The sequence below is a fragment of the Heterocephalus glaber genome, unplaced genomic scaffold (assembly GCF_053883595.1).
Source record: "Heterocephalus glaber isolate CG9 unplaced genomic scaffold, H.glaber_assembly_v1.0 deba00001760, whole genome shotgun sequence".
Lineage (NCBI taxonomy): Eukaryota > Metazoa > Chordata > Mammalia > Rodentia > Bathyergidae > Heterocephalus > Heterocephalus glaber.
This window is the reverse complement of record NW_028258457.1, coordinates 2,776,346-2,803,780: the sequence shown is the minus strand read 5'-3', so window position 1 is coordinate 2,803,780 and position 27,435 is coordinate 2,776,346. Positions and strand designations below refer to the sequence as shown.

General features: G+C 40.8%; 1 protein-coding gene and 1 pseudogene across 1 annotated transcript; one reads left to right on the top strand and one right to left on the bottom strand.

The window, feature by feature from the left end:
• Window positions 1-6,638: 6,638 nt before the first annotated feature.
• On the top strand, window positions 6,639-9,038 carry LOC147821172 (cullin-1 pseudogene; annotated as a pseudogene).
• Window positions 9,039-9,506: 468 nt separating this feature from the next.
• On the bottom strand, window positions 9,507-24,737 carry LOC101712083 (uncharacterized). The gene is made up of 4 exons (XM_004875392.4): window positions 24,535-24,737; window positions 15,973-16,099; window positions 15,716-15,773; window positions 9,507-13,242 (listed from the first exon to the last, which is right to left on the bottom strand). The coding sequence occupies exons 1-4, from the start codon at window positions 24,535-24,537 to the stop codon at window positions 11,802-11,804; spliced, it is 1,629 nt and encodes a 542-aa protein (XP_004875449.2). The 5' UTR covers window positions 24,538-24,737; the 3' UTR covers window positions 9,507-11,801.
• Window positions 24,738-27,435: the final 2,698 nt, after the last annotated feature.

The window sequence follows — 27,435 nt, the reverse complement described above, 5'->3', positions numbered from 1 at the left end:
AACCCAAATGTCCCACCTATATAACAAGGGTACCAACCAATAACCTCCGATCTCACATTGGATCATATTTTGAGATAACACTTTCCCCTTGAATACATCCCAAATAGAATCCCTTTTCCTTCTGTATCCTCTCCTTTTCTACTCACAAGCCTCTCATCCTCGCTGCCTTCTGACATGTGCCACCAACATACAATGACTTCTACAGCATAACTGTGATTATATTGTGATGTGTGAATCTGACTTTGCAGATTAGTAAACTCTGTATCTATAGATGACTACAGTGTAGGCCAGCAAACTGAAGGGGGAAATACACCCCAGATGTGAGTGACATCAACCAGAAGGATTGTAGCTTGGACAGAATGAAAAGGGAAAGAAGAAAGAAGTATGGCCCTTTTTGGAGGAAAGGTGGTCTTTGTCACTGCTTTTGGAGATTGGTTTCCACTTCTTTCAGCCTTCCAGTGCAGATTCCTTGGACTTCTGACACCAACTCATGCTGGTGACTTTTCAGTGATCTTCTTGTCCCCAGTCTTTGACTGCTACTGAATCTTTCAGCTTTCCAGTGTGCAGACAGCTCTTTTGGATTCTTCCACCTCTGAACCAGCAGACAGCCACAGGAGTTTCCACATCTGATTCTGTAAGCCTAACTAAATCTCTTTCTTGTTGTTTGTTCGTCGAGGGCCTTACCAAACACTCCGAGGAGCTGACTGTAGTGAAGAACACTTGGGAAGGAACACATCGGACAAGTTGGAAAGTAAAACAGACCTTAGTCTGGCCAGACGGCACTCCCAAAGCAAAGTAGCTTAGAGAGGCGACTAGCCCAGAGTCCGAGGCTCTTTTTATAGGGGGTTGCAGGGGAAGTTAACAGGCGAAATTTACAGAAGAGGAACAAAGATTAGTAGTCAGCTGACACGTACTGATGGTCAGCAGATGTTTGTAGATTGTTCTATAGATAGCAGTGTCCGGAACATCAGTTTCGAACAAAGAGTTGAGTAATTTACTTTGGGACTTTATGGCTGATACAGATCTTATCTAGTGTCCCGGAACTAACAAGCATCTTTGTCTATTCACTCACATTCAATCACAGTTGGGGCTAGGGGAGTTTTATGATTACAGAGTTATGCAGTCCCACAGTCTCACTCTGTAGTTCAGGCTGGCCTGTGTCATGCAGGCTAGCCTCCATCTCAGAGTGATCCTCCTGCCTCAGCCTCCTAAGTGCTAGGATTACAGGGGTGCACCATCATGTCCACCATAAATCCCTTTTATAATCACACATATATTTTTTATTGAATGTGTTGGATTCCCTAGAGAAATAGCCCTCTCATAGTAACCCTTTCAATAGTAATTGTCTCTGGGATGAATAGTTTACTATCTCTTGCACATTTCTTCTCCTTGAAATAGAATACTTGTGAAACACTGAACATAGTGTTTGATTCATTAAAAAATACAATGAGTCACAGCATTTATTATCAGTGTTATTTTTTCTTATTTTGGAGGAAGCAGATTTTTTTTTTTGGTACTGGGGATTGAACTTGGGACCTTGAGCTTGCAAGGCAGGGAGTGGAACCACTGAGCTAAATCCCTGGCCAAAGATGGATTTTTAATAAATAATCTCGATGGAATATATAAACTAGGTCCCTCATGAGAAATTGTCTTGGGTTGGTTTACATTCCTACACCTCATGAAATATGTTCAGTGAGTAGTTACATAAATAAGACAAAGCTTGTAATAAAAACCTGATGAGTGAACTGTTCATAGAAACATTTCATTTATTTTTATTTTTTATTGTTTTTGGTACCGGGAATTGAACTCAGGTCCTTGCACTTGCAAGGCAAGAGGCAAAACCACTGAGCTAAATCCCCAGCCCGTAACATTTCATTTAAATTGAGATTATATGCAAGGATACTCATGTTTGTTGTAGAAGCTCAGGTTTTCAAGACAAGAGGGAGCTATTAAAAACTCTTCTTAATAACATGCGTAATGAACCACTGTCTTCACGAAATACTGTCTTGACCAAGCAAGCAGCTGTGGCCATTATCTGTGTCAGTTTAGTATTTCATAAAGGACCTGTTTGGAGAGCTTGTTTCTCTCCAATAGTGTCCCAGAGCAAAGCTATTACCCAGTCTTCTTTGCTATCCAGTCAGTCCCTTATGTGTTGTCACTGTTCTTTCTCTGCTGTTTTGTTACAGTGGTTCTGAAGAATTAAAATTACTTTCTATGCTGATAGTAAAAGATTTTCCAAATACAGTAAAACCTCGTTTTGTGAGAATAATTCATTTTTGCTGGTAATACAAATCACTTATATATCAAAGCAGAGATATCTAGTTGTGTTCATGTGACATTCGGCATGACATACTACTTGTACTGCAAGACAGTGCTTGTTTATCAGGTTAAAATTTCTTGGAAAAATTGCTCATTGTGGAACACTCACAGAATAAGTTACTTGCAATCCAAGGTTTGACTGTATCAACACGGTATTAATTTGCCTGTGTTCTTACATAGAGTATATGCAAGGTTGAAAAGGATTATACAACTCAGGGAGACATCATGAAACAGGGAAAAGTAGAAAAATCTACACGAGCATTTGCAATCCCTTAGAACTTTTTTTTTTTTTTTTGGTACTGGGGATTGATCTCGGGTCCTTGCACTTGTGCAGCAGGCGGTGAAACCACTGAGCTAAATCCCCGGCGCCTTAGAACTTTTTACTGAAAGTTGATGCTCATAAAAATGAACTCAGCAACACAAATTATGACTTATCTTCCTTTCCTTTTTGACCTTATATGTAAAACAGAAAACACACATAGTTTTCCTATTACTAATATCACTAAAGTTGAGTTGTTTTTATTTAATGAGAATACAATATTCAAAACTTATGTCCACTAATGTTGAGGCATATTAAGGTAGGAAATACTAAGTGCTAAACATGCTGTCTTAAATTTCTCATTGCTGAGACAAAGTAACCAACACCTGAAGATAGAGAAAAGGTTTATTTTGGTTCGCACTTTGTATAGGTTTCAGTCCATAATCAGCTGGCCCCAAGGCCGGGTGGCATGGCAGAGCGGCATCACAGAGCTGACAGGAGGCAGAAGACAAAGCAGCAGCAACAGGAGCAACAACTGCAACACCAGCAGCTGTCTTTCTATCCCTTATATTCCCCCCAGGCTACCAGCCATTAGGACAGGTAGCACTCACACCCAAGGTGGGGCACCCTAAATCCCAGCATCACATCCTAGATCCAGCCACCTCTGAAAAGCCCCACCTATGACTACAGGAGGCTTTTGTTGGGACCAATTCTACATAATTCTTGGGAAAAATCATTTCACTATTATAAGGCCCAGTTCTCCCGCCTACAGGCCAGCTAAAGTATGTGGCGACATAACTCCATTTTGGCCCCGGGTGATAGCTAAACTAACTCAATGGTCTGGTGATGCTGTGATGCTTCAGGGCAAGATTACACCAGGTGAAGACCTCCTGGGAGGAACAAAATCTTCATTTGCATAGTACCTCATTGTTCTAGGATTATAGCCCTCCTGTCCTGAATCACTTGTTACATTTGTTTCTCCAGATGTACCCAACCCACTGTCCTCTGAGCCATTTGTTACCTTTGTTTCTCCCCATGTACCGCATAGTCATGTCAGGGTTGGGATCTTTCATCTTTGCCACCCAGAGCAGCATCATCGATCAGACCCAAAGCTCAGCTTCTTCTGTCTCATTCTTGTCCATATATATATATATATATAGGTACTGGGGATCGAACTCGGGTCCTTCCGCTTGCCAGGCAAGCAGTGAAACCACTGAACTAAATCCCCGGCCCTCTTGTCTATATATTAATTTGCCTAGTCCTCTCGTGGCTTGCAGGAGACTAGGACTTAACTGCAGAGGTTCTAGTAACATCCCCTTTTCCTGTTTCCTACAGGCTTTGGGAGGACATGCAGACACAAGTCATAACATATGCATAAGAACATAAGACTTGTTGCGTGCATCTAAGTTTGATACATGTGAGTGCCCAAAGACATGTGGCAATAAACTGACCCACTGTACTCAGGGAATCGATCACTCAGAGGTAAATTTGTGAGAGGCTTTTTGCTGTCTGTGCTAGACTTGCTTGCTTTATATGATGGGAGGAGAAAAAGGATCAAGTGAGTTGTGAAGAACTTTGAAATCATACAGTACCCATAATGTGAAAATAATACAGAAAGTGCCGATGCTGTGCCCTTCAGGAAAAAAGCAGTTACCCCTTTCATAACAAATGGAAGTGATACTTGTGAACAGCAAAACTGGGAGTTTGTGGAATCAATGAAATACAATGCTTCCACTTATAAACATTTCCCACAATGATGTTAATTTCCTTTACCACAAAACTGGGACATTACTCAAAATAAAAAACCGCTGCTCAAATATTTACTAGGTAAGCGACTTTGAAGTTAACACACTTCCTTTGAAGTTCAAGGGGAAACTCCTAGGGGACTGGCTTACACATCACTGCAGCCACAGAAAACACCAGTGACAGGTTAGCACTGGGATGATAATCATAACCCTTTCTCAAACTGGAAATATCCATAGGCTTTCAGTATACACTTTGCATCACTTGCTCTATATAGCAGCAAAATGAATGTCCTAATAGGAAATGTAGTTTGAAATCCTTGAAAGACATTGCTTAATACACACCTCTGGACAAAAGTAATGAGTTGTTCCAAGCATTGGTCTCATGTCGAACCTCAAGTTCTTGTATTACAAGTAAAAAGACTTACAAACATTGCGGTCATAAAATATACCTCAATGTTAGCATGAAACAAAATCATGGTGGCAAGTCCCAAGAATGCAGGACCATCTTCACTGTCAACACACTTGACACATGAGCAACTCCTGAAAGTTTAGGGAGTTACTACATGTAAAAACAAATGACTGAGAAAACACAATGGCCGTTTGGATTACCACCACATCCCAAGACTCTTCACAAGACTCATTGTCTACTTTCCACTACAGCCCTTATTTGTATCTATCTGTCAAACAGACATTTTAACATTTACTTTTTTGGTACTGGGGATCGAACTCAGGACCTTGTGCTTGCGAAGCAGGCAGCAGAACCACTGAGCTAAATCCCTGGCCCCTCACTTATTTTTAAAAATTTATTTCCTTTTTTTTTAAAAGACAGGATCTTGCTATGTAGTTCAAGCTGCCCTTGATCTATGTAGCTCAGGCTGTCCTTCAATTCACGGTCTTGAGTGGTCGGATTTATAGACATGTGTGGCGAAGCCCAACCGACCTCCAATGCTGCTTGACAAAGTCCCAGCTGGGGGAGAGAAAGGGTGGAACACATCGGACCCTCATGTTTTATTTTTTCTTGCCATAATGTTTATAATTGTTACTCTGATCACAGGAGTCATTGTGTTTGTGACTAACAACAAACTCTCCATGAGGCAAATTGGCAATGATATATTGAAATGTGATCTGGCTCACAAGTCCCAAATTCCAGTTACTCTTAGTTCTATTGCCACATCCACTCCTAAAGAAACCTCTCCTAAAACCCCCTGTGTTTCCCCACTACTATAACCCCCCCTCTTATTGTTGACATTCTAGTTACTAAAGGGGTCTTATGAAAAGATTGGAAAGACAGACTTTGGATGAAAGAAATAGTGGAAAATGGGAAAAAGAAAGTTAAGACAGGTAAATGCATTAAGGAGACAAGTTATTCAATATTTCTCAAAGTGCTGTAAATATCTCCTGCTCATGGACTATGAACCCAAATGACATTTAATTAAGATGAATAGAGGTAAAGTAAAATAGAGAGCTAATAGCAAACTATATTAACCATTGTGCAGTTTCTCAAGGGCCAGCTGGTGACCACAAGTTTGACACTTAGTTGATTAAATCTTGCTTGTACCCCCGCTGATATAAAGATTTTGATTAAGTTACTTTCTGTTCTGTTTAGGTGTGGGTAAATAAGGGGACAATTGTAATTTTTAAATATGTATTCATGATGAAACAGCTTAGAGGAATTGTACTTTGTTTAGCAAAAAAATAACCTTTACTTCAATAGAAAATTGCTAAGGCAACTTAAAATGTAAACATGTTCCGCTCAATGCCTCCTAGCTATTGCTTAAAGATATAAAAATAAATCAGACCCTGAGACTTCTCAGAGGGAACCTGAACACTGCTTGTGAAGGTTCTTTTCTCATCACCGGCCCAGGACATCTCCCCTTCCTACTCTACATCGACTGCAGGTGGTCTGTGGCACATGAGCCTCCATGCTCAACTTATTTTTGGTTTTTGAGACAAGGTCTCATTATGTAGTAGACTGCCCTTGAGCTCTGTAGCCCAGGCTGGGCTCAAACTCTTGGCAATCCTCCTGCCTCAGCCTCCCACATGCATTTTACTATTTCTTACTCATGTAAATTCTTTCACAAAAATAGAATCACCAGTATTGCAAGAATTAGTTTTTTCAGCCCGGGCGGCGCAGGGATGTGGCCAGGCCTCGGTGGGAGGGGGGTTGGCACGGCCCGGGCCCAGTGAGTGGCAGACTTGTCCCCCGAGCCTGCTGGGCACCCAGGACATGCGAGTTTGCCTGAAATGAGATTTCATTCTCTACATTTAAAGGATAACCTTTCTGAGCTGCTGTGAATAAATTTGGGATGTTACTGTATATTTTCAACTAATGGGGAATTAGCTGTGTCTTGAATAAGGATTGCTGTACTGGACAATTTCAGAACATTACTCACAATGTCATCAAGCAGGAGTCAGAATCCCCATGGACTGAAGCAGATTGGCCTCGACCAGATCTGGGATGACTTCTGAGCTGGAATCCAGCAAGTCTATACCAGACAAAATATGGCCAAGTCCCAATACATGGAACTCTACACTCATGTTTATAACTACTGTACTAGCGTACACCAGTTGAACCAAGCCCGAGGAGCTGGAGTTCCTCCTTCTAAGTCAAAAAAGGGACAGACACCTGGAGGAGCCATTTGTTGGCTTGGAATTGTACAAACAACTTTAGGAATTTTTGAAGAATTACTTGACAAATCTTCTTAAGGATGGAGATTTGATGGATGAGAGTGTACTGAAGTTCTATACTCAGCAATGGGAAGATTACTGATTTTCAAGCAAAGTGCTTAATGGAATTTGTGCCTACCTCAATAGACATTGGGTTCGCTGTGAATCTGATGAAGGACGAAAAGGAACATATGAAATCTCTTTGCTTGCATTGGTAACTTGGAGAGATTGTCTGTTGAGGCCATTGAATAAACAGGTAACAGACGCTGTTTTAAAACTGAATGAAAAGGAAAGAAATGGTGAGACCATCAATACAAGACTGATTAGTGGAGTTGTACAGTCTTACATGGAATTGGGGCTGAATGAAGATGATGCATTTGCAAAGGGCCCTACGTTAACAGTGTATAAAGAATCCTTTGAATCTCAATTTTTGGCTGACACAGAGAGATTTTATACCAGAGAGAGTGCTGAATTCTTGCAGCAGAACCCAGTTACTGAATATATGAAAAAGGCAGAGGCTCGCCTGCTGTAGGAGCAGAGGAAAGTCCAGGTCTATCTGGATGAGAGCACACAGGATGAGCTGGCCTGGAAGTGCGAGCAGGTCCTCATCGAGAAGCACCTGGAAATCTTTCACACAAAGTTCCAGAACTTACTGGATGCTGACAAAAATGAAGATTTGGGGCGCATGTATAATCTTGTATCTCAAATCCAGGATGGCCTGGGAGAATTGAAAAAGCTGCTGGAGATGCACATTCATAATCAGGGTCTTGCAGCAATTGAGAAGTGTGGAGAAGCTGCTCTGAACGACCCCAAAATGTATGTGCAGACAGTGCTGGATGTTCATAAAAAATACAACGCTCTGGTGATGTCAGCCTTCAACAACGATGTCGGCTTTGTGGCTGCACTGGATAAAGCTTGTGGTCGCTTCATCAACAACAATGCAGTTACCAAAATGGCTCAGTCGTCCAGTAAATCTCCTGAGTTGCTGGCTCGGTACTGTGATTCCTTGTTGAAGAAAAGTTCCAAGAACCCAGAAGAGGCAGAGCTGGAAGACACACTCAATCAAGTGATGGTTGTCTTCAAGTACATCGAGGACAAAGATGTGTTCCAGAAGTTCTACACAAAGATGCTGGCCAAGAGGCTGGTGCATCAGAATAGTGCCAGTGCTGATGCCGAGGCCAGCATGATCTCTAAGCTGAAGCAAGCTTGTGGTTTTGAATATACCTCCAAACTTCAGTGAATGTTTCAAGACATCGGAGTAAGCAAAGGCTTGAACGAGCAGTTCAAGAAGCACCTGACGAATTTGGAACCCCTGGACTTGGATTTTAGTATCCAGGTCCTGAGCTCCGGGTCATGGCCCTTCCAGCAGTCATGCACATTCACCTTGCCATCTGAGTTGGAACGTAGTTATCAGCAATTCACAGCTTTCTACACCAGTTGTCAGAGGGGCAGGAAATTGACCTGGTTATATCAGCTGTCCAAGGGAGAACTGGTAACTAATTGCTTCAAAAACAGACACTTCTTGCAGGCATCCATGTTCCAGATGGCGATCCTGCTGCAGTACAATTCAGAGGATGCCTACACCATGCAGCAGCTGACAGACAGCACCCAGATCAAAATGGACATTTTGGCACAAGTCCTACAGATTTTATTGAAGTCAAAATTATTGGTCTTGGAAGATGAAAATGCAAATGTTGATGAGGTGGAATTGAAGCCAGACACTTTAATAAAATTATATCTCGGTTATAAAAATAAGAAGAGTTAACATCAATGTGCCAATGAAAACCGAGCAGAAGCAGGAGCAGGAAATCACACACAAAAACATTGAGGAGGACCACAAAGTCCTGATCCAGGCGGCCATTGTGCGCATCATGAAGATTCACAAGGTCTTGAAGCACCAACAGCTCCTTGGTGAGGTCCTCACCCAGCTGTCCTCCAGGTTCAAGCCCCGGGTTCCAGTGATCAAGAAATGCATCAATATTCTGATCAAGAAGGAATATTTGGAGTGAGTGGACAGAGAGAAAGACACCTACACCTACTTGGCCTAACCCCTGTAGAGGGGCTGTGACTCGGCAGGTTGGCTGGCAGGAGAGCGAACAGCTTATGATGCAGGCACCTGCCACCACGCAGACCTCCCTTTTTAACCCTGAGGCCAGGAGCCCACCCCTGGCCTCGGCCTCCCAGCAGAACTGCTCAGGACTGATACATTTCAAGTCAGTATATACGGACACTGTCGCCATTTAACCTAATTTAAGAACAGAGGGGCTGACCCTTCCTGAGAGGGCTGCATGCTACTGCATCTAAATCAATACATTGGCCACCTGTTCGAAGCTGTCCCAGCACTTTGAGAGGAAGTCTGAATGGACCCATGTGTAATCTGCTATGGAAACCATTTGTATAGTGTTTCATTTTTTAATGTGTGAAAATAAAGAAAATTAAAGGAAAAGAATTAGTTTTTTCATGGTTCCATATTCACCCCAGAGTACCTGGATTACTTGGCTCATTTTGGGGGGGGGGGGTACCAGGGATCGAACTCAGAACCTTGCCCTTACAAGGCAGGTGCCGGAACCACTGAGCTAAATCCCTGGTCCTTCAATTCTATGCTTGTACTCTACAATGTGGCCATGGTTAAGATCTTCCATAATTAATGGTTTTTAAGCAAAAACTTGACTGCAGTAGTGATACTGTTTTTCCCTTTCTAGATTCACATACTGACAATGCACCATATCATATTGTTCTCCCAAAATTCACAAAAAAGACAAAGTAATATAAGCATGCCGAAGAGTAAGTGAATTTTTATATTTTAACAGATATGAGTAATTGTTGATATGAGGACTGGGTGTCCAAATTATGACATTTAGATATTATGAGGGTGGAAGAGTGAATATGCCCAGGAGAAAATGCTTTCAATTTTTAAGGTTTGATCTCATGCCAAGTGGCAATATGCAGCTTCATACTTTGCAATGATGCTGGGCAGCAGTCATGGTCACTGGGCCCTATGTTCTCATATGTAAAAACTGTCTCTCCACAGTGGACCATATTCAGTAAATTACGAGACAGTCAACGTTTTACTGTAAAATACACTTCATGTTAGGTGACTGCACCCAATCCTATGCTAACGTGACTGACCTGAGCAGGTTTAAGGTAGGCTACACGAAGGTCTCATGTTCATTAGGCTGATGTATGGAATGCAGCAGACTTCCAGATAGGAACTATAATGCTTACCATAGAACTGCTATCACTCCTCAGTGCATCCAACAGAGGGAGAAGTTACACTACCATGAGTAACAATTAACCAAACATCAACCCTGTCAGAAATTCTATGGTCAATGTTCTTAATGAAACACACACTCAGATATGGTATGGAAACAGATTTATCATAATCCATTACCTCCTATGTGACAACAGAGGATATGCTCCTGATGCTTTCTGGCAAAACTGCACTCAAATCGGCCAGAGGTTATCTTTTGTACAAGGAGTAAAGGACAAATTACAAGCCCCATATATTTAAAAAATTTAAGCATACTGAATACAATTTACATGATGGGAAAATACCTTCACTGGTTTCCACACACTAATGATTCTTGACATCAAAAGTAGCCAATCTGAACTGGGGATTTAGCTCAGTGGTTCTGGTGCCTGCCTTGCAAGCGCAAGATCCTGAGTTTGATCCCTGGTATAAAAAAAAAAAAACCACACCAAAAAAACCAAAAAAAAAGTAGCGTCTGAGAGCGTTCAGTTCTCCTTGTTGATTGGCTCCTGCCCTGTAACCCACAAGCAGATGCACCATCATTTCTGCATCCTAACAGGTTGCTGTACTGTGTGTAGCTGTCTCATGTTTTCTGTTTTGTTCTTCTTAAACCCGAGACCCCTAAGTTGCTGCCGAAACTCCCTGCACCTACTAAGGCTTTATTACTATAGTATTTTATTAAATTAAATTAGATTAACTATGGGAGACATAGCATATTTAGAGTTTAAATTATAAAAATAGGCATTGGATTTTTTCTGACCATATTTGAAATTCATGGTTTTTCACATTTGGTGGGTGCTCTAGGAATGCAACCCCCATGATTTTGGGGTTCCATTGTGCCTGATTTGATCTTAAAACACTAAACTCCTTCACTATTTCTTCGACAAAAAATACAGAATTATGTCACTTTAACGTACTATTATTTTGCTGCTGTTGTTTAAAAACATTGGGTATCCAACTCCAGGCATCAATTGATCTGTCTCAGCTTTCTTGGTAGTAGGACTACAGGCACAACAGAGTTCAGATTAATGCCTATTTAGAAAAATACTAACTAGATACACATAGACCAGAGACTTATTTTAAGAATGAGCCATATGCCTGGTATGGTGGCCCACACATGTAATCACAGGAGGCAGGAGGGCCAGTACACTAGTTTGAGGCCAGACTGAGCAACAAAGTTCAAGGACAGCCTGCACTACAGAGTGACACCCTGAATCTTCATAGGACTTTCATCCATACTGTGCATTCACATATGTATCAAATGAAGACCTTTGCACATTTCTTCTAGTCAAGGTTTTTCTCCATACCCTGTTACATCTGTGACTCAAGCAAGATAACCAGAGGCATTTCCATATACTTTACAATAATACAAGTCTTGTCTTGTATAGTTTCATGAGTGCTAGAAAGGTCTTCTGACAATGAAGTCTCCCCATAGTTTACATTTAGGATTACTCGCTACTATGAATTCTTCCAAGTCTAAGATATGAAGTGTGAGAAGTGGACAATTTAGAGGTTTTTCCATAATGCTTATACAAATAGGTTTAGTCTCCTTTCTGCCTTTTTAATGGTTTAGGACAACAGAAAGCTTTCCCACGTTACTTAACTCATATGGTTTCTCTCCATTGTGCAACTTTTTATGTCTTCGAAAACTTCTTTCCCAATGGAAAGCTTTTCCACATTGCTTACACTCATATGATTTCTCTACACTGTGAACTTCTTTATGTTGTCGAAAACTACTTTCCCAAAGAAAGGCTTTCCCACATTGCTTACATTTATATGGTTTTTCTCCACTATGAATTTTTTTATGTCTTCGAAAATTACTTTCCCAAAGGAAGGCTTTCCCACACTGTTTACACTCATATGGTTTTTCTCCACTGTAAGTCCCTTCATGTCTTTGAAACTGAGTCACAGGTAAGAAGACATTTCCACAGTGTTTTTGTACATACGGTGTCTCTCCAGCGTGAGTCCGTTCATGTAACTGAATGTATGAGGAAGAACTAAAGGCTTTCCCACATTGCTTACATACATATGGTTTTTCTCCACCATGAACCATTTCATGGTATCGAAGGGAACTGCAATGAGTATAGGTTTTCCCACACTGCTTACATACATAGGGTTTTTCACCACTGTGAACTATTTCATGGTATCGGAGGGAACTAGAATGAGTGAAGGCTTTCCCACATTGCTTACATACACATGGTTTCTCTCCAGTATGAATTTTCTTATGGCTTTGAAGGGCATTGTAAGAAACAAAAACTTTCTGACACTGTATACACATATACGGCTTCTCTCCAGTGTGAATCCTTTCGTGTCGTCGAAAGGTACCAGAACAAATAAAAGCTTTGCCACACTGGTTACATACATAGGGCTTCTCTCCACGGTGAAACCATTCATGATATCGAAGGGAACTATGATCAGTGAAGGCTTTCCCACATTGCTCACACACATAAGGTTTCTCTCCAGTATGAATTCTTTCATGCCTTTGAAGGGAACTAAAACGACCAAAGGCTTTCCCACAATGGTTACAGAGGTAGGGTTTCTCTCCAGTGTGAATTCTTTCATGTATTTGAAGGGAACTGGAACTTGCGTAGGTTTTCCCACATTGTTTACATACATGGCATTTCTTTCCACTCTGAATTTGTTCACGTTTTTGAAGAGAAGTGGAATGAGTACAGCTATTCACAACTTGCTTACATTCATAAGATTTCTCTCCAGTTTCAGTCTTTTCAAGTTTCTGAAAGGCTCGGGCTTTCTCATTTTGCCTATGTTTGTAAGGCTTCTCTCCACATCCCTGATTTTCATTAGGTTTGCATACAGTGTGAGCTCCGAATGGCACATTTAGGGAAGAACGATTAATGAGGGCCTCTCCACATAAATAGTTTTCACAAGGTGATACTCCAATGGAAGTTTTCTTCTTTACAACACACTCTGGTGTCTGGTTGAAGGTTTCTCCACATTGACTACCTTCTTTATATTCACAGAGTTTGTCTACAACTTGAGTTCTGTTTAAAAAAAAAACAGAGAGAGAGACAAGTACATTAATAAGATTTTGTTTATTCGTAATTTACTATAAGTGTTGGTTTTAGGCCCTGTGACAATTTTTTAACATGAGTGAAATGAATGCTCTGCAAAATGACTCAAGGGCAGTTACTGTCAAAACAGTGGTATTCATGTGGGTTTTTATTTTTTGGTACCAGAGATTGAACTCGGGACCTTGTACTTGTGAGGCAGGCAGCGAAACCACTGAGCTAAATCCCCAGCCCCTTATGTGGGTTTTTAAAATTCTGTAACCATGTTAGGTATTTGGTAAACACTGAAATATCAGTCTTAAATACATTTGGGTATTCCTGATGTTAAATGCCAGGAACCAAAATCATGTTTGATTTTGAAATACTTGCACATCTATAATATTATCTTGAATATGGGTGTGAGTGTAAATACAAAATTCATTTTTGTTTCATATATACCTTATACATAAACCCTGAGTCATAACATGTAACATTTAAAATTTTGTACATTAAACAAAATTTGTAAATATTCAACCATCATAAAAAGAGGTGCACAAAACTGGAACATATCAGTTTTTCCAAATATAACGTTTACCCTGTATGTAGTTCTTGACAAAATTCAGGGACTAAACCAATTTGAGGCCAGGTTTATTTCTATCATTTGCTTGTTGATGGTGGCTTTTAGCCAGCTCCACTTTGAGAATCAAGAGTAAAAGGCACAGCTGAATGATTGTAAGAGGTTTCAGTATGGCCAGGAGGGAAGCACCAGTAAAGTTGGAGACTGCAAAGATGGAGCAGAGCAGAGCTTGCAGAAGTAAGAGTGAAAAATTGAAAGACTTTTCTATGGGGAGAGAGTCCCTGGGCACGATGCTCCAGAATAGCTACAGCCTAAGTAATGGTAATTGATTTTTCAGCATTCACTATGCTGTGCTTAGCCATCCAGGCACTCAAAGGTCTTTGCAACTACCAGCAATATACAAAATGGCTAAACTACTTCTCAAACTTGTCAGATCTTGACATCATCTGAGAGCTGCTGGTTTTACACCCATGCAGAATGCAAAAGTTGTGGGCTCAGAGGCTTCCACCCAGATTTCAGAAGGCCAGTAAAGATAGGCATCATGCCCCTGAGAGGGCAGTATGTTAAGCTGTGAGAGTGAAGCCAGAAGTGCAGGAATGTTGGAAAAGGCAAGAATGTCTAAGGAAAGCCACAAGGAGTGAAGTCACCCCCAGAGAGAAGCCATGAGGTCTGCAACCACTGATGGTGCCATAGAGGCAGGCCACCCAACCCACTGGAGTTCACATCTTACCAGAAATTGCTTTGGGTGATGGACATGGAGGTACAGGATTTAATGTTTGCCCTGGATTTCAGTCTTTCTTTGGTCTCATTCCTTTCTGTCCCATTTCTGCCTTTTGGAATGAATATCCTGTGCCACATATACTCCAAGTGTTTAACTTTATTTTCAGTTTTTTTTTTTGGTTTTTTTTTTGGTACAGGGGATCGAACTTCAGATCTTGTGCTTGCGAGGCAGGCGCCGGAACCACTGAGCTAAATCCCTGGCCCTTTATTTTCAGTTTTACCAGGGCTCACAGCTAAGAGTTTGCCTTAAATCTCAGAGGAGACTTTGGATTTGGACTTGGACTAAATGCAGTTTGCAAAAGGATATGCCTGTGAGTCTTTTGGGGTCCAATAGTACAGGTTATGGTTTATATGTAGATGTCCCCCAAAAGCCTCATAGGTGGGGCTTTGGGGAGGTGACTGGATCTTGGGGGGTGTGATGGCCATCAGTGCACTGATAAGTTTGCACCTAGATGTGATGTGGGAAGGGAAGCCTGGTGCTAGGAAGTAGGCGTGGCTTAGAGGGGTGTATCTACCTTCCTCCTCCTTGATCTCTCTCCCTGCTTTCTGCTGCCATGCCATGAGCGTTTTTCCACTGCATGTACCTCTGGCATGCTGCCCTGCCTTGGAGCCAGCTGACTATGGACTGAAACCTGAAATCTTTTTTTTTTTTTGGTACCGGGGATCAAACTTGGGTCCTTGCACTTGTGAGGCAGGCGACAGAACCACTGGGCTAAATCCCCGGCCCCTGAAACCTGAAATCTTTACAAGCAGTAAGCCAAAATAAGTATTTTCTCCTTAAGAGTTGTGGGTGTTAGGTATTTTATTCCAGCAACAAGTAACTACAACACTTGTTTTTACAAATTCCTGATACATGAAGCAAAATTCATTAATGTTCAACCATCAGAAACTCACTTGGAGCAAGATGTTAGTGCCCCAGAAGTGTTTAAGACTGGAACATTTCATATTTTCCACATATAGATGTTCACCTAGTACGTAGTTTTGAACAAAATTTTTAGAGATTAAATCAGGTTGAAACTGGGTGTATTTCTCTCATTTGGTTATTTTTAAACTTTCCTGGTACACCTGGATTCTTGAGGTACAATGCTGCTTTTCCTGAGAGTAAATTACCTTATAGTTCTGGAGTTTTTGTACCCATCTTCAATATTTGGGTATTCACATTTTTCTCCTAAAATGTAGAGACAAAAAAGTCATTAGGAATAATTACAGGACTAAAATTATTACAGTCTAGCTACATTGATTGTATTATGTGATTATGCCTGGAATAATCCTCTAAATGTTCCTTTTCCGTCTTCCAGATAGGAAACAACACTGATGCACAAGAAATGCTTGGTCTCTGCTTCACTAGGAAATGACATCACCCTTACCTATTGCAACTAGGTTCCTGAGGGTTTCCTGCATTACATCTCTGTAGAGACTCTTTTGGGAAGGATCCAGCAGAGCCCACTCCTCCAGAGTGAAGTTCACAGCCACATCCTTAAAAGTCACGGACTCCTAAAACAATCACACATATATTTCCATAAGAGTGACATTCATTGCACTAGAGATCTAGATTCACTTCATAAGAACTTCACATAACACTGTGTTCTCCAAATAGTCAGGAAATCTTGGTCATATTCTTATTTCTTATCTATACTCACACTCTCCTAGAGCTTTTCTGATGCTAGATTTGAACTATGTGGGTCATACCAATTTCTCTTCGTTCAAGGAATCTGTACCACCCCCAATAACAAATTTGTCCTACTGAGTGCTCCAAAGAAGAGTTAATACCACCTGTCCTGAAAGAGCATATTCTTAGAAATGTCTGAGAACAAAGTTCAATGTCCCTGGTATCTAGAGCTGCTACTGAGATGGACCACAGCAACATAACTGTCAAAGTGGGTGGATGGTTCAACTCCGTAACAAGAATATTCTATTTACTTAATAGCTATTATCACTCTGAAAGGGAGGCTACCTTATCAGCTCCCAAAATACACTCTGATCAATGTCTAATAAGCTGGTTTGACAGATGTTATTCAAAACCTCATCACAATTGGTTCCTCAGGGAACTGAACACATCTTCTGTGACAACTTTTGGAAGCTTCTGAAGGGTTTTAGACCAACCTTAATTAAATAATAAATAAGACTCATAGGATAATTCACTGTGCTAACAGACAAACATCGCAGTATAAAAAACAAAACAAAACATCGCAGTATCCACTGCAGACTGTCAAAGGGAAATGAAACAGGGAAGGATGGTACATGTTCTTAGAAATAGCAAAGTCACCAAAGTGTCTCTTCTCATGCATACTGATGAGGTTGATAATTTCTAAAATACATCTTCAGTCAAGAAAAACTACTTTCTCATCCTAGTAGGTATAATAAATATCTTTCAACATTTAAATACTAAGAATAAGAAAACAGTATGTTAGCATACATAAAACCTTAAAAACTACACTATTCAGGACACTATTACTATTGCCACAGAGATTTAAAAAAAATTCCAAGACAAGAAAGCAGTCTCGTATGTGCCCACAACCAAAGAGAAAACTGACTCATGACAAGGGACATGTAAACGTTTACCAATCACTTAATAGGGCTCAGGGAGACCGAGGAAAGTCTCTCAAGCAGGTACCAAGTGTCTAGAGAAAACAAGGAAAGAAGCCTAGTGTGGGACCTCTACTGAGGTTCAGAGGGAAGCTGTGGCGAGAACTCATTGCCACAGGCATAGGTCTGAGCTGGGTTCAGTTTCCTATTTGCTCCAAAGGACGGAGATCTCTGGCTTTTTGTTCATCTCATGTTCTTGTGGGGCATAATGTGAAGGACTACTGAGGTTTAAATAGTGTCACAGAACATTAAAAAAAAAAAGTTAAGGGGGCTGGGGATTTAGCTCAGTGATTTCGCCGCCCGCAGGCGCAAGGACCCAAGTTCATCCTGGTACCAAAAAAAAAAAAAAAGTTACATTCTTTCTCTGCACAGCTCAGCATGGAAGGACAGAGATGGCACCATTCCTGTCCACACAAGAAAGAAAAAAAGAAAGGAAGAAAAAATAAATTTAAAAAAGACAACTCTTCTAGACAAAAAACTAACATTAAAAAGCAATCCATTGCCTCCTAACTCAAAAGAAAAAAGCTCATGGAGACAAGCACTAACTTACTGCAAAAACAAGAAAGGAAGAAAAACTAAAAGTGTCCCTGAAGTCCTGAAGCCTGAGAGAAGCAAATACTGAGAAGTAGGTATGATCTTAAAACAGTGCTGGGCCAGGGATGTAGCTCAGTGGCACCGAGCCTGCCTGGCAACTGGAAGGTCCTGAGTTCCACACCCAGTATCAGGAAGAAAAAAATAAAAATAGTGCTGCCGGGCATGGTGGCCCTTGACTGTAATGTAATCCCAGCACATGGGAGGCTGAGGCAGGAGGACTGCTATGAGTTTGAGGCCAGCCTGAATGACACAGCAAGACCCTGTCTCAAAAAATAACAAAAAAAATAAAAGCATGGTCAATATTTACTTTAAAAAAAGTTTATCACATTAAATTGTCATTAATCCCCATCAAAATATTACCTTCTTTGAACATATATACCATTGTTCTTGGCACTTTCTAAAACATTTCTAAAAATCCTCTTTCATGAGTATGTTTAGTTGCTCTGTCATGGCTGCCTTGCTGTCCCAAATCCATTCAAGTTGTGTATCTGTAGTAGTCATTTTGAGTTTGGTGTGGTAAAAAGGATTAAGATATACCGTATTGTTTTTATAAGCCTGCATATTCCCTGGATGGCACTCAGCAGCAGTATTCACAGTTTTTTTGGTTTGGTATTGGGGATCAAACTCAAGACCTTGTGCTTTCAAGGCAGGTAGCGGAACCACTGAGCTAAACGCCTGGCCCCAGTATTCACATTTTTGATCACAGCATGTAAAGACATTCCAAATTCCGTAAGAAACCAGCAAGAATGATGGCATGAGTGTGTCTGAAGTGAGGTAAAGTATTGTGTGGAGGATTAAAGTCAATGTGTATTTTAAAATTTAAACATTCACCATATATTTTTATCACACCTTATAAATCCTTTAGAGGAAACAGTTTTAGCAGATCCTTCAAATTTGTGAATTTTACCTACAAAAATCCCTACCAGATTCTCACAATGACAATTTAAGAAAAATTCTGCTTACTTCTGATAGTAGTGGAAAAAAGAAGCCATTATAAAAGTTTTGGTTCTTTTATTAGCTCTATCTTGAAAGCAAGCAAAATTATTTTTCTGAAGCCCAAACAGTAAGATTTCTAGAGCCACAGCATCAGGAAAAAATAAAATAACCCATTTCAACCTCATGTAATCTTCCTGCCTTGATACTGCAAAAAAGGGAGACAGCTGGGTGTGGTGGTGAACGCCTGTCATCCTAGCACTCAGGAGGCTGAGGCAGGAGGATCGCCTCAAGTTTGAGGCCAGTCTGGGCTGTATAGTGAGACCCTGTCTCAAAAACAAACAAACAAACAAACAACAACACCCCACAAAGCTCATCAATGGAAACAAATGAATTGAGATAGAGGTAACCATGGTGAAAACACTAAAGGACATAAAGGAAAGATATGAATTGCATGCTATCAAAAAGAACCACATATTATCAAAACACTCATAGGAATTATGCAAGTGGAAAATATAATAGCTTAAGGAGATCATCACTATAGGAGTGTCCAGTGAAGGACTAAAGGAAGCAGAACAAAGATCCAACTAAGATCAAGATAAACTGAAATTATGCAGCCTGAAAGAGATTCAAAGGGTGAGAATGTGTCAGCAGTTTTGTTTTGTTTTTTGTACCAGGGACTGGACTCAGGACCTCGTGCTAGCGAGGCAGGCAAGGTGCCACTGAGCTAAAACCCGGGCTGTCACCAGTTTATCTGCACTGCATTAATTGAAAGAAGTCCTGCAGAAAGAAATAAAAAGATGTAAGTTATAACTCTGATCACACAAAGAAAAGAGTGGCAGGAAAGAATTAAAGAGAAGCAGAACAAAATCTTCATGTCCTCTATTCATCAATATAAACAAGACAAATATTTGCTTTAAATAGCGAAAATATTAATGATGTAGTAGGTGACTATAGGTAAACATAAGTAGAGTGAATGACAATTACATATGAGGTACGAAAAGAAGAAAATGGGAACATACTAAGGTACCTAGACTGTCTATGAAACAATACACTATTATTTGAAAATGTCTTAAGGTAGAGTGTAAATGATTTTGATAACTCTGGAAAATCATTAGAAACTTAGAAAACAAATATACCTGATATGCTATTAGAGGAAACAAAATAGAATCATATTATGCAATTTAAATAAGAATGCAAAAGGGCTGAAGATTTAGCTCAGTGGCACTGCACCTGCCTCGCAAGTGGAAAGTCCTAAGTTCCATCCCCGGTACAAAAAAAAAAGAATGCAGAAAAACATGAGAAGCTTGGACATAAATCAAGAGCAACTAATACAAATAAGCAATTACAAATATGGTACATATCAATCCAAATATATCAATAATTACTTTAAGTGAGAATTATCGAGAATTAGCTGCATCAATTTACAGAATGACAGAGTAGATTAGAATATAACAAAGATTGTGTTTCTTCTAAGAAAAAAACACTTTAAATGTAAATAAACAGGGCTGGAGCAATGGAAGAGGTATGTTTCAAACTCAGTCACACAGAAATGTTTAATAGATGGCGAACTTAGGGAAAAGCATTCTCTTGTACTCTTGAATATCACCAACAAATTAAGTGATTTTGGTAGTCAAATTGCTATGAGGAAATATATATGTTAATTATGTTTTAAAACATCACATTCTATGTGATAAATACTTTTGAATTCAGAATGTTGACATATATTTTATAAACAATATATAGATAAATTTAAGACAAACGTATAGAGATATACTATTCTTGTACCAATTTTAAAAAAAGTTGAACTTATATTGACATTAATCACTGTACCAGAATCTCAGTAAGATGGAATAAAGGGATCGAATAATGAAAAAGCAGTCAGTTTTCTAAGCGGATACAACAATTCTTTTTTTTTGTTGTTTTTTTGGTACCAGGGATCAAACTCAGGTGCTTGCGCTTGCAAGGCAGGCGGTGGAACCACTGAGCTAAATCCCCAGCATTATACCACAATTCTTAATATGATTCCCATAAACAATCAACTGAAAGAAAATCACAAATCCACAATTATATATGGAGACTTAAACATGATTCTAATAGTAATTGAGTGACCAAGAGGCAGAAAATCAGTTGTGATTAAGACCTGAAATCAATGGTATCACCTATGACCTGCAGTCATTTGACATTACAGAACACTTAAAAACTTTAGTGGGCTGGGGATTTAGCTCAGTGGTTCCGCTGCCTGCCTCTCAAGTGCAAAGTCCCGAGTTCAATCCCTGGTACAAAAACCAAAACCAAACCAAAACAAAAAAACCCCACAGAGTACACAATCTTCTCAAGAACATAAGACATATACACCAACACAGACCATATCTGGGGCTACAAAACACACTTTAACAAATCTAAAAGAATAGCTGGGCATGGTGACACACACCAGTAATTCCTGCTGAGGCAGGAGGATCACTGGGAGTTCAAGGCCGGCCTGAACTGCGCAGCCACAGTCTCAAACAAAAAACCAAAACGACAACAAAAACAAATCTGAAAGAATAGAAATCATATGAAGTATACTCTCAGGGAAACTGGAAAGTAATTGAGAATCAATAGATGCAGGGCAAAGTTAGAGATTGAATCAAATTTTAAATAAAGTGTAAATGAGAAGTCTCAATATCTATTTAAATAATGCAATATACTGAAGGCTGAGACCTAGTTTAGTTGTAGCGTGCTTCCTACCATGTGTGAGGCCCTAGGTTCAATCACCAACACTAGGGTGAACAAAGCTTCTAAAATGCTTAACAACGTCCATAGATATTGAGAATTAGCAAATAGAACTGTCTTTGTTCACAGATGACATCATTGTCTACCTAAAAACCCCAAACAACTGAACAAAAACCTACTAGAATTAATAAAGGATTCCACCAAGATTGTACAACACCAACTTAATATGCAAAAACCCACCATTTTGCTGCATATTTACTGTAAAAAACTGGATTTGAAATTAAAAACAGAACATCACTAACAGCACGAAAAGAGACAGACAATTTCACTTAACAGGAAAGACTACATTTAAAAATGCTCATGGACAGAGGAGATCAAAATAATACAAGACATTATCATACAGAAATGCTACTTAATGCTAACTGAAAAATAATTTTGTCAGATAATTTCAACTATTGTCAAGCCACACAAATATACACCCATGAATTTTACTCAGATGATAAATTAACTGTTTTATGTTATTTTAAAATTATAAAACATTATTTTAAAATTATAATATTAACAAAGTTTTAAAATCCATTAACACTAGAGGACAAAAATCACAAAAACATGCGAAACTAGGGCCGGGGATTTAGCTCAGTGGTTTCGTTGCCTGCTGCGCAAGCGCAAGGACCCGAGTTCGATCTCTGGTACCCCCCCCAAAAAACAAAAAACATGCGAAACTAGACTGGAAACAACCGAAGCCTGACAGGAAGCTGAACATGTGAAAAGAAACTCAGTTCTGCACTCACTTCTAGTACACAAGTAGATGAGACTCAGACAGGCACCAAAAGTGAAAAAGAGGTAATACATTCACCTGGATGGAGATTCTACTGATGTTTATATTCTTATTTAAACATAGTATGAAAAATTGCTATTTCAAGAATACTCTGCTTTTTTAGACCTCATCACTCTAGAAAGAAGCTGTTAACAGGGCTGGGGATTTAGCTCAGTGGTTTTAGCACCTGCTTGAAAGTACAAGGTCCCAAGTTTGATCCCCGTACCGGAAAAAAAAAAAAAAAAAAAAAAGGTGTTAACAGAAAAAAACAAGGGAAGCAGCTTTGAAAAGCAGCCTGTTTCCCCCATATTTCACAAAGACCCCACACTCAGGAGGTCAAACAGAGGCCTATGCTTAGAGACCACTCTCAATGGCAGAGGCAGCCCAAAGTGGCTCCTTCCCAGTAGGAGAGGGAGCTGAGCAGCCAGGAAATTTCCTCCTGGGACCTCCACATACTCTTCCCTTCTGCTCCTCCCATTAGGAAAACGCCCCTGGTCTGCAAGTTTAACTCAGACTAGTTACCAAACACCCAGAGTCAGTTTAAGATTCTCACCCCTGCTGTTTTTTTTTCTCTGATGTCACTTATCACTCAAAATGTATGGGGCTGGCTGACAACCAAACTTCCCAACGCTAACTAACTGGGTGTCTCCTAATTCAATTCTGACACCACCCAGACTTACAGTCTCAACTTCAGTGCTCAGTCCCACCCCACAATACCCACCCACTACAGATGCCACAACGCCTGTGTTTGCTCTGTCTGCTCACCAGTCCCTGTCCTGGAGTTACGGAGGGGTGGAAACCTCAGTTACCCCATTATCATAAATTCAGATAGTCTGTAAAGGGCTATGATAAACAATCAAAGTCATTGGTATTGCTAGGAAATCCCTAGAGATTTAAAGTATCTGTGTCACAAACAGGAACAACAAAGTTTAATTTTAAAAAAAGACACTACCAACCCAACTCTCAAATACACACTATTTTCCAGGAGGAAGAAGCCACAGGTGTCCTCTGAGACTGCCCCTCTCAATTTTCCTCGGTTGGCACAAATTGCACTCTTGACTAGACCAACTCGGTGGATACAAAAGTAAACAGATAAAAGACACTGATTTTACTTACTTGAGTGCTACAATCCTGGTAAATAGATGACCAAAGTACTCCAAACCCCTAATTCTGTCTGCTCTTGAGAAACACTGTACTGCAAACAGACAGCCTTCTCCTAACAGGTAAATTATGCCCTCCTTTTTAATTTTTTTGGTACCTGGGATCGAACTCCGGACCTTGCGCTTGCGAGGCAGGCGGCAGCACCACTGAGCTAAACCCCAGGCCCATGCCCTCCATCTTTATCCACTGACAAGGCAGACACACATTTTGCACATTCTCACTTTTTGCCCAGCTGAACTCATCAGCAGAAAGGAAACACACATGTCAAGGTACCACACAAACCCTCTGTTGTCGTCACCCTAAGTGCAGGCCAAGTCCACAACCTCGGGGAAAACGTTCTGTGGATAAGGATCTGACTTTGGCTCCCTCCTCAGCACCCTCTCCGTTTCTTTCTACTCTTCCTCACTTCTCTGATGGAATACAAAGCCTTTTACTAATCCCTGAGATGTTTGCAGACCTTACAAATTGTGTTTCCTGGACAAGGGATTTAGCTCAGTGGTTCCGCCGCCTACCTAGCAAGCGCAAGGTCCCAAGTTGGATCCCCGGTACCAAAGAAAACAACAACAACAAAAAAACGATGACAAATTGTGTTTCCCCTTACTGCAATCCTCCTTTCAAATACAGTCGCAAGCTTTTGGTTTTTTAAAATAATGTTTAGAAACAGTTCGCCAAACAATAATAATTACCACGTCAAACTGAGCAGCACATCTCCCCTTCCAATCAAACCCCCAGTCACAGATACACAGGGTTCCTTCCTCTTTTCCAGTGTGTTTTACAATATGGAGAAGCGTCTGTAAATCAGGATTTTATTGCCATTTGTAAAAACCACTGTCAATGGACATCGCGGAAATGGGCTGATGTTTCTCTTGAACCTCAAACACTCAGGAAAAATGAGGCGCAGCGAGGAGACCCCACGAGCCAGGCCCCTTCCGCGCGAACCACACAGGAGGCTCCAGACCCGGCGCAGGGAGCCGCACAGAACCGGCAGGACCCGGGTCCCAGCTGGTGGCCCAGCCCAGCCCGCGGCCGGAGGGGACCCAGGGGGCAGAGCCCGGAGCTGAGCGGGAGGCCGGGGTCGTCCCGCCGCTTCCAGCCTGTGCTAAACCCCCCGCTCCACACTCACCATGTCTAGGTTCCGGGGTGTCCTAGTGTGCTCCCCAGGGGTCTTGAAGCCCTCAGAGTTTACAGAGGGACCTGGACTGAGCCACCCTGTCCTTCCAATCTCAATCCCTAATCCAAAATGTGGCGGCGCCTGAAAAAGATCCGCGTGGTCCCCAGGGACCCTCTAAAGACCTGCGCTCCTCATTGGACAGCTCACATCGCTGGGAAACTGCATCTGAATGGCTAGTGCTGCAGGACACGCCCTCAGAGCCCTGCGTGACTGGGAGAAGCATCTGCTACCTGCCTGAGCGGATTCAAAAGTTATTCCCAACCACACCCTTTTCCAGCCCAGACTTGCTGTCCTGTGTAGTGCAACTGGCTCAGTCTGAAAATAATTCTGTTTTTTAAATTTTCTTTTTTTTTTTTGGTATCGCGAATCGAACTCGGGTCCTTGTCATTGCACAGCAGGCGACGAAACCACCGAGCTAAATCCCCAGCCCTAAAATTTCACTTTTATACTTAGGAATCAAATCTAACAGGAAGTGAAAGCTCCATACATTCAAAAAGGTACTCTGAGAAAAAGAGAAGAGGAGATAAGAAAATGGAAAGCTATTCTTGTACCGGCAGAATCAATATACTGAAAATGGCCGTACTTCCAAAACTGTATATGTGCTGCCGAAGCTAGCACGACTTCCAAAACTGTTATATAGATTTAATGCAATCCCAATCAAAATACCAACTGCAGGGCCAGGGATTTAGCTCAGTGGCTCCGCTCCTGTCTCCCAAGTGCAAGGTCCTGAGTTCGATCCCAGGTACCAAAAAACCCAAAAACAAAAACAAAAACACACTGTGATTCCATCTCACTCCAATGGCTATCATCAAGAAATCAACCAATAACAAATGTTAGCAAGGCTGTAGGGGGAAAAGGAACCCTTCTACATTGCTGGTGGGAGTGTAAACTGATACAACCACTGTGAAGTTCAGTATAGGGATTCCTCAAAAAACTAGAACTAGAGGTTTCATTTGACCCAGCTATTCTCCTTCTCGGTATTTTTCCGAAAAAGTTAAAAGCATCATACCAGTGATATATGCATACCTATGTTTATAGCAGCACAATTTAGATGGGTTCTATTTATTTATTTAAGTCTTTTGGTACCAAAGATTGAACTCGGGTCCTTGCACTTGCACAGCAGGCGGCGAGACCACTGAGCTAAATCCCCTGCCCTAGCAGCACAATTTATAATAGCTAAATCTTGGAAACAGTCCAGATTGTTTATCCCTGTCAAAACAATTTTTTGTGGGGCTGGGGATTTAGCTCAGTGGTTCCACTGCCTGCCTCCCAAGTGCAGAGACCTGAGTTTGATCTCCGGTGCCAAAACAAAACAAAACAATTTTTTGTGTTCTGTACTGTCTTTTGTTAGGTTTTAAATGTTTAAACAATTGTTAAGACGTTCATATTAGATAACCTCCTTGTATCTTACAACTCTGGTTACATAAATTATTATTGCATATGAGTTGCTTAATTTTCAAAGTGTAATAGTCCTGCCGTAGTTCAGTCAGACATGATTGTCGTCTCCACATGCTGTAAAAGTAACTAAATTGTTTCACTAAACTATTACCTTGAGAATTGGTTACAGTATATAACTGCCAAAAGCCATGCTCCTCTTGGTCAAAAAGACAGTCTTGCTCAAAAAATGTATGTTTGGGCTGGGGATGAACTCAGTGGTGCCACCGCCTGCCTTGCAAGTGCAAGGTCCCGAGTTCGATCCCCAGTACCCCCTCCTCCCCCAAAATATATATATGTTCTTAGTTGGTAAAATAAACATCAATTTTTGCACACTGTATTAAAAATTTTTACATTTCTGTATATGTATCTAAGAAATCCTAAAGGTGGGATTAAACTGTATCTCTTAGTCTTGGCATTAATAAATTGTGTGCTTCCCCCCAATGGTAATTCACATTGGTTTACAAGAGAAGGGCACTCTTGAGTATTTGCTTGATATACTTTTGTGGCAGAACTAAGCTTGCTTCACAGAAATGTTACCAGTTAGCTCCTTCTAAAAGTGGCTCTCCAAATAAATGTTACCAGGTTTTGTGGTGCTTGTGTTTCCTTCTGGAACTGGATTCCAGGTTCTCCTTGTCTTGAACAAAGAAATGAACAAAACAAGCAAAAAGCAGAGGCAAAGTTTATTTGAAAAAGGAAAAGTGAAGAGTAAGGGAGAAATTGGCTCTGCAGAGTGAGCGTGGGCCCAGTAAAATAGGTAAAAGCAAGATGAAAGTTCACCCCGGAGGACACAGGGGAGGCTATTGTGAGGACAGCCATGATAATGAGCTCTTCTTGGCATCTGTGCCCTTTTATGGCATCTACATCTCAAGGAAACCCGAGAGAATTTCTACATACAGGTCCTGAGAGGTGGTGCTGGGATCTCCTACCCCAGGCTGATGTGAGTTCTAGGCCATCCTATTGAAAACCTGCTCGAATTCTCATGAGAAGTCCACATGCAGGGCTTTGGAAACTGTTCTGTGCATGTGTTCCAGGGTCTTGTAATTAACAGGTCACGCCTTCTTCCCCAGTCAGCTTTGCCACCCCCTAATCTCCTGTCTCAGAAATGTTGGTTTTCTTTAATTAACTTGGTCACTATGTTTCTTAGTTCAAGTCCACTGTACAGACTACATATGCTTTGTTCTTACTGAGTCTTTTTACATCTGCTTTGTGAGCTTTGTAACTGTTTGTCAAAGTTCTACTGTTTTAGTGTGCTGACTACAAAACAGACAGGATTAGACTTAACAATGGACTCTAGATAAACTCAGCCTAAGAGCTACTTTATCTAAATCTCTGATATTGCTCAAATTTGGTAAGAAGCGTTTTCATGACACTGACTCCAATCATCTGTCACATCCTCTCCAATGTGAGACATGTTTT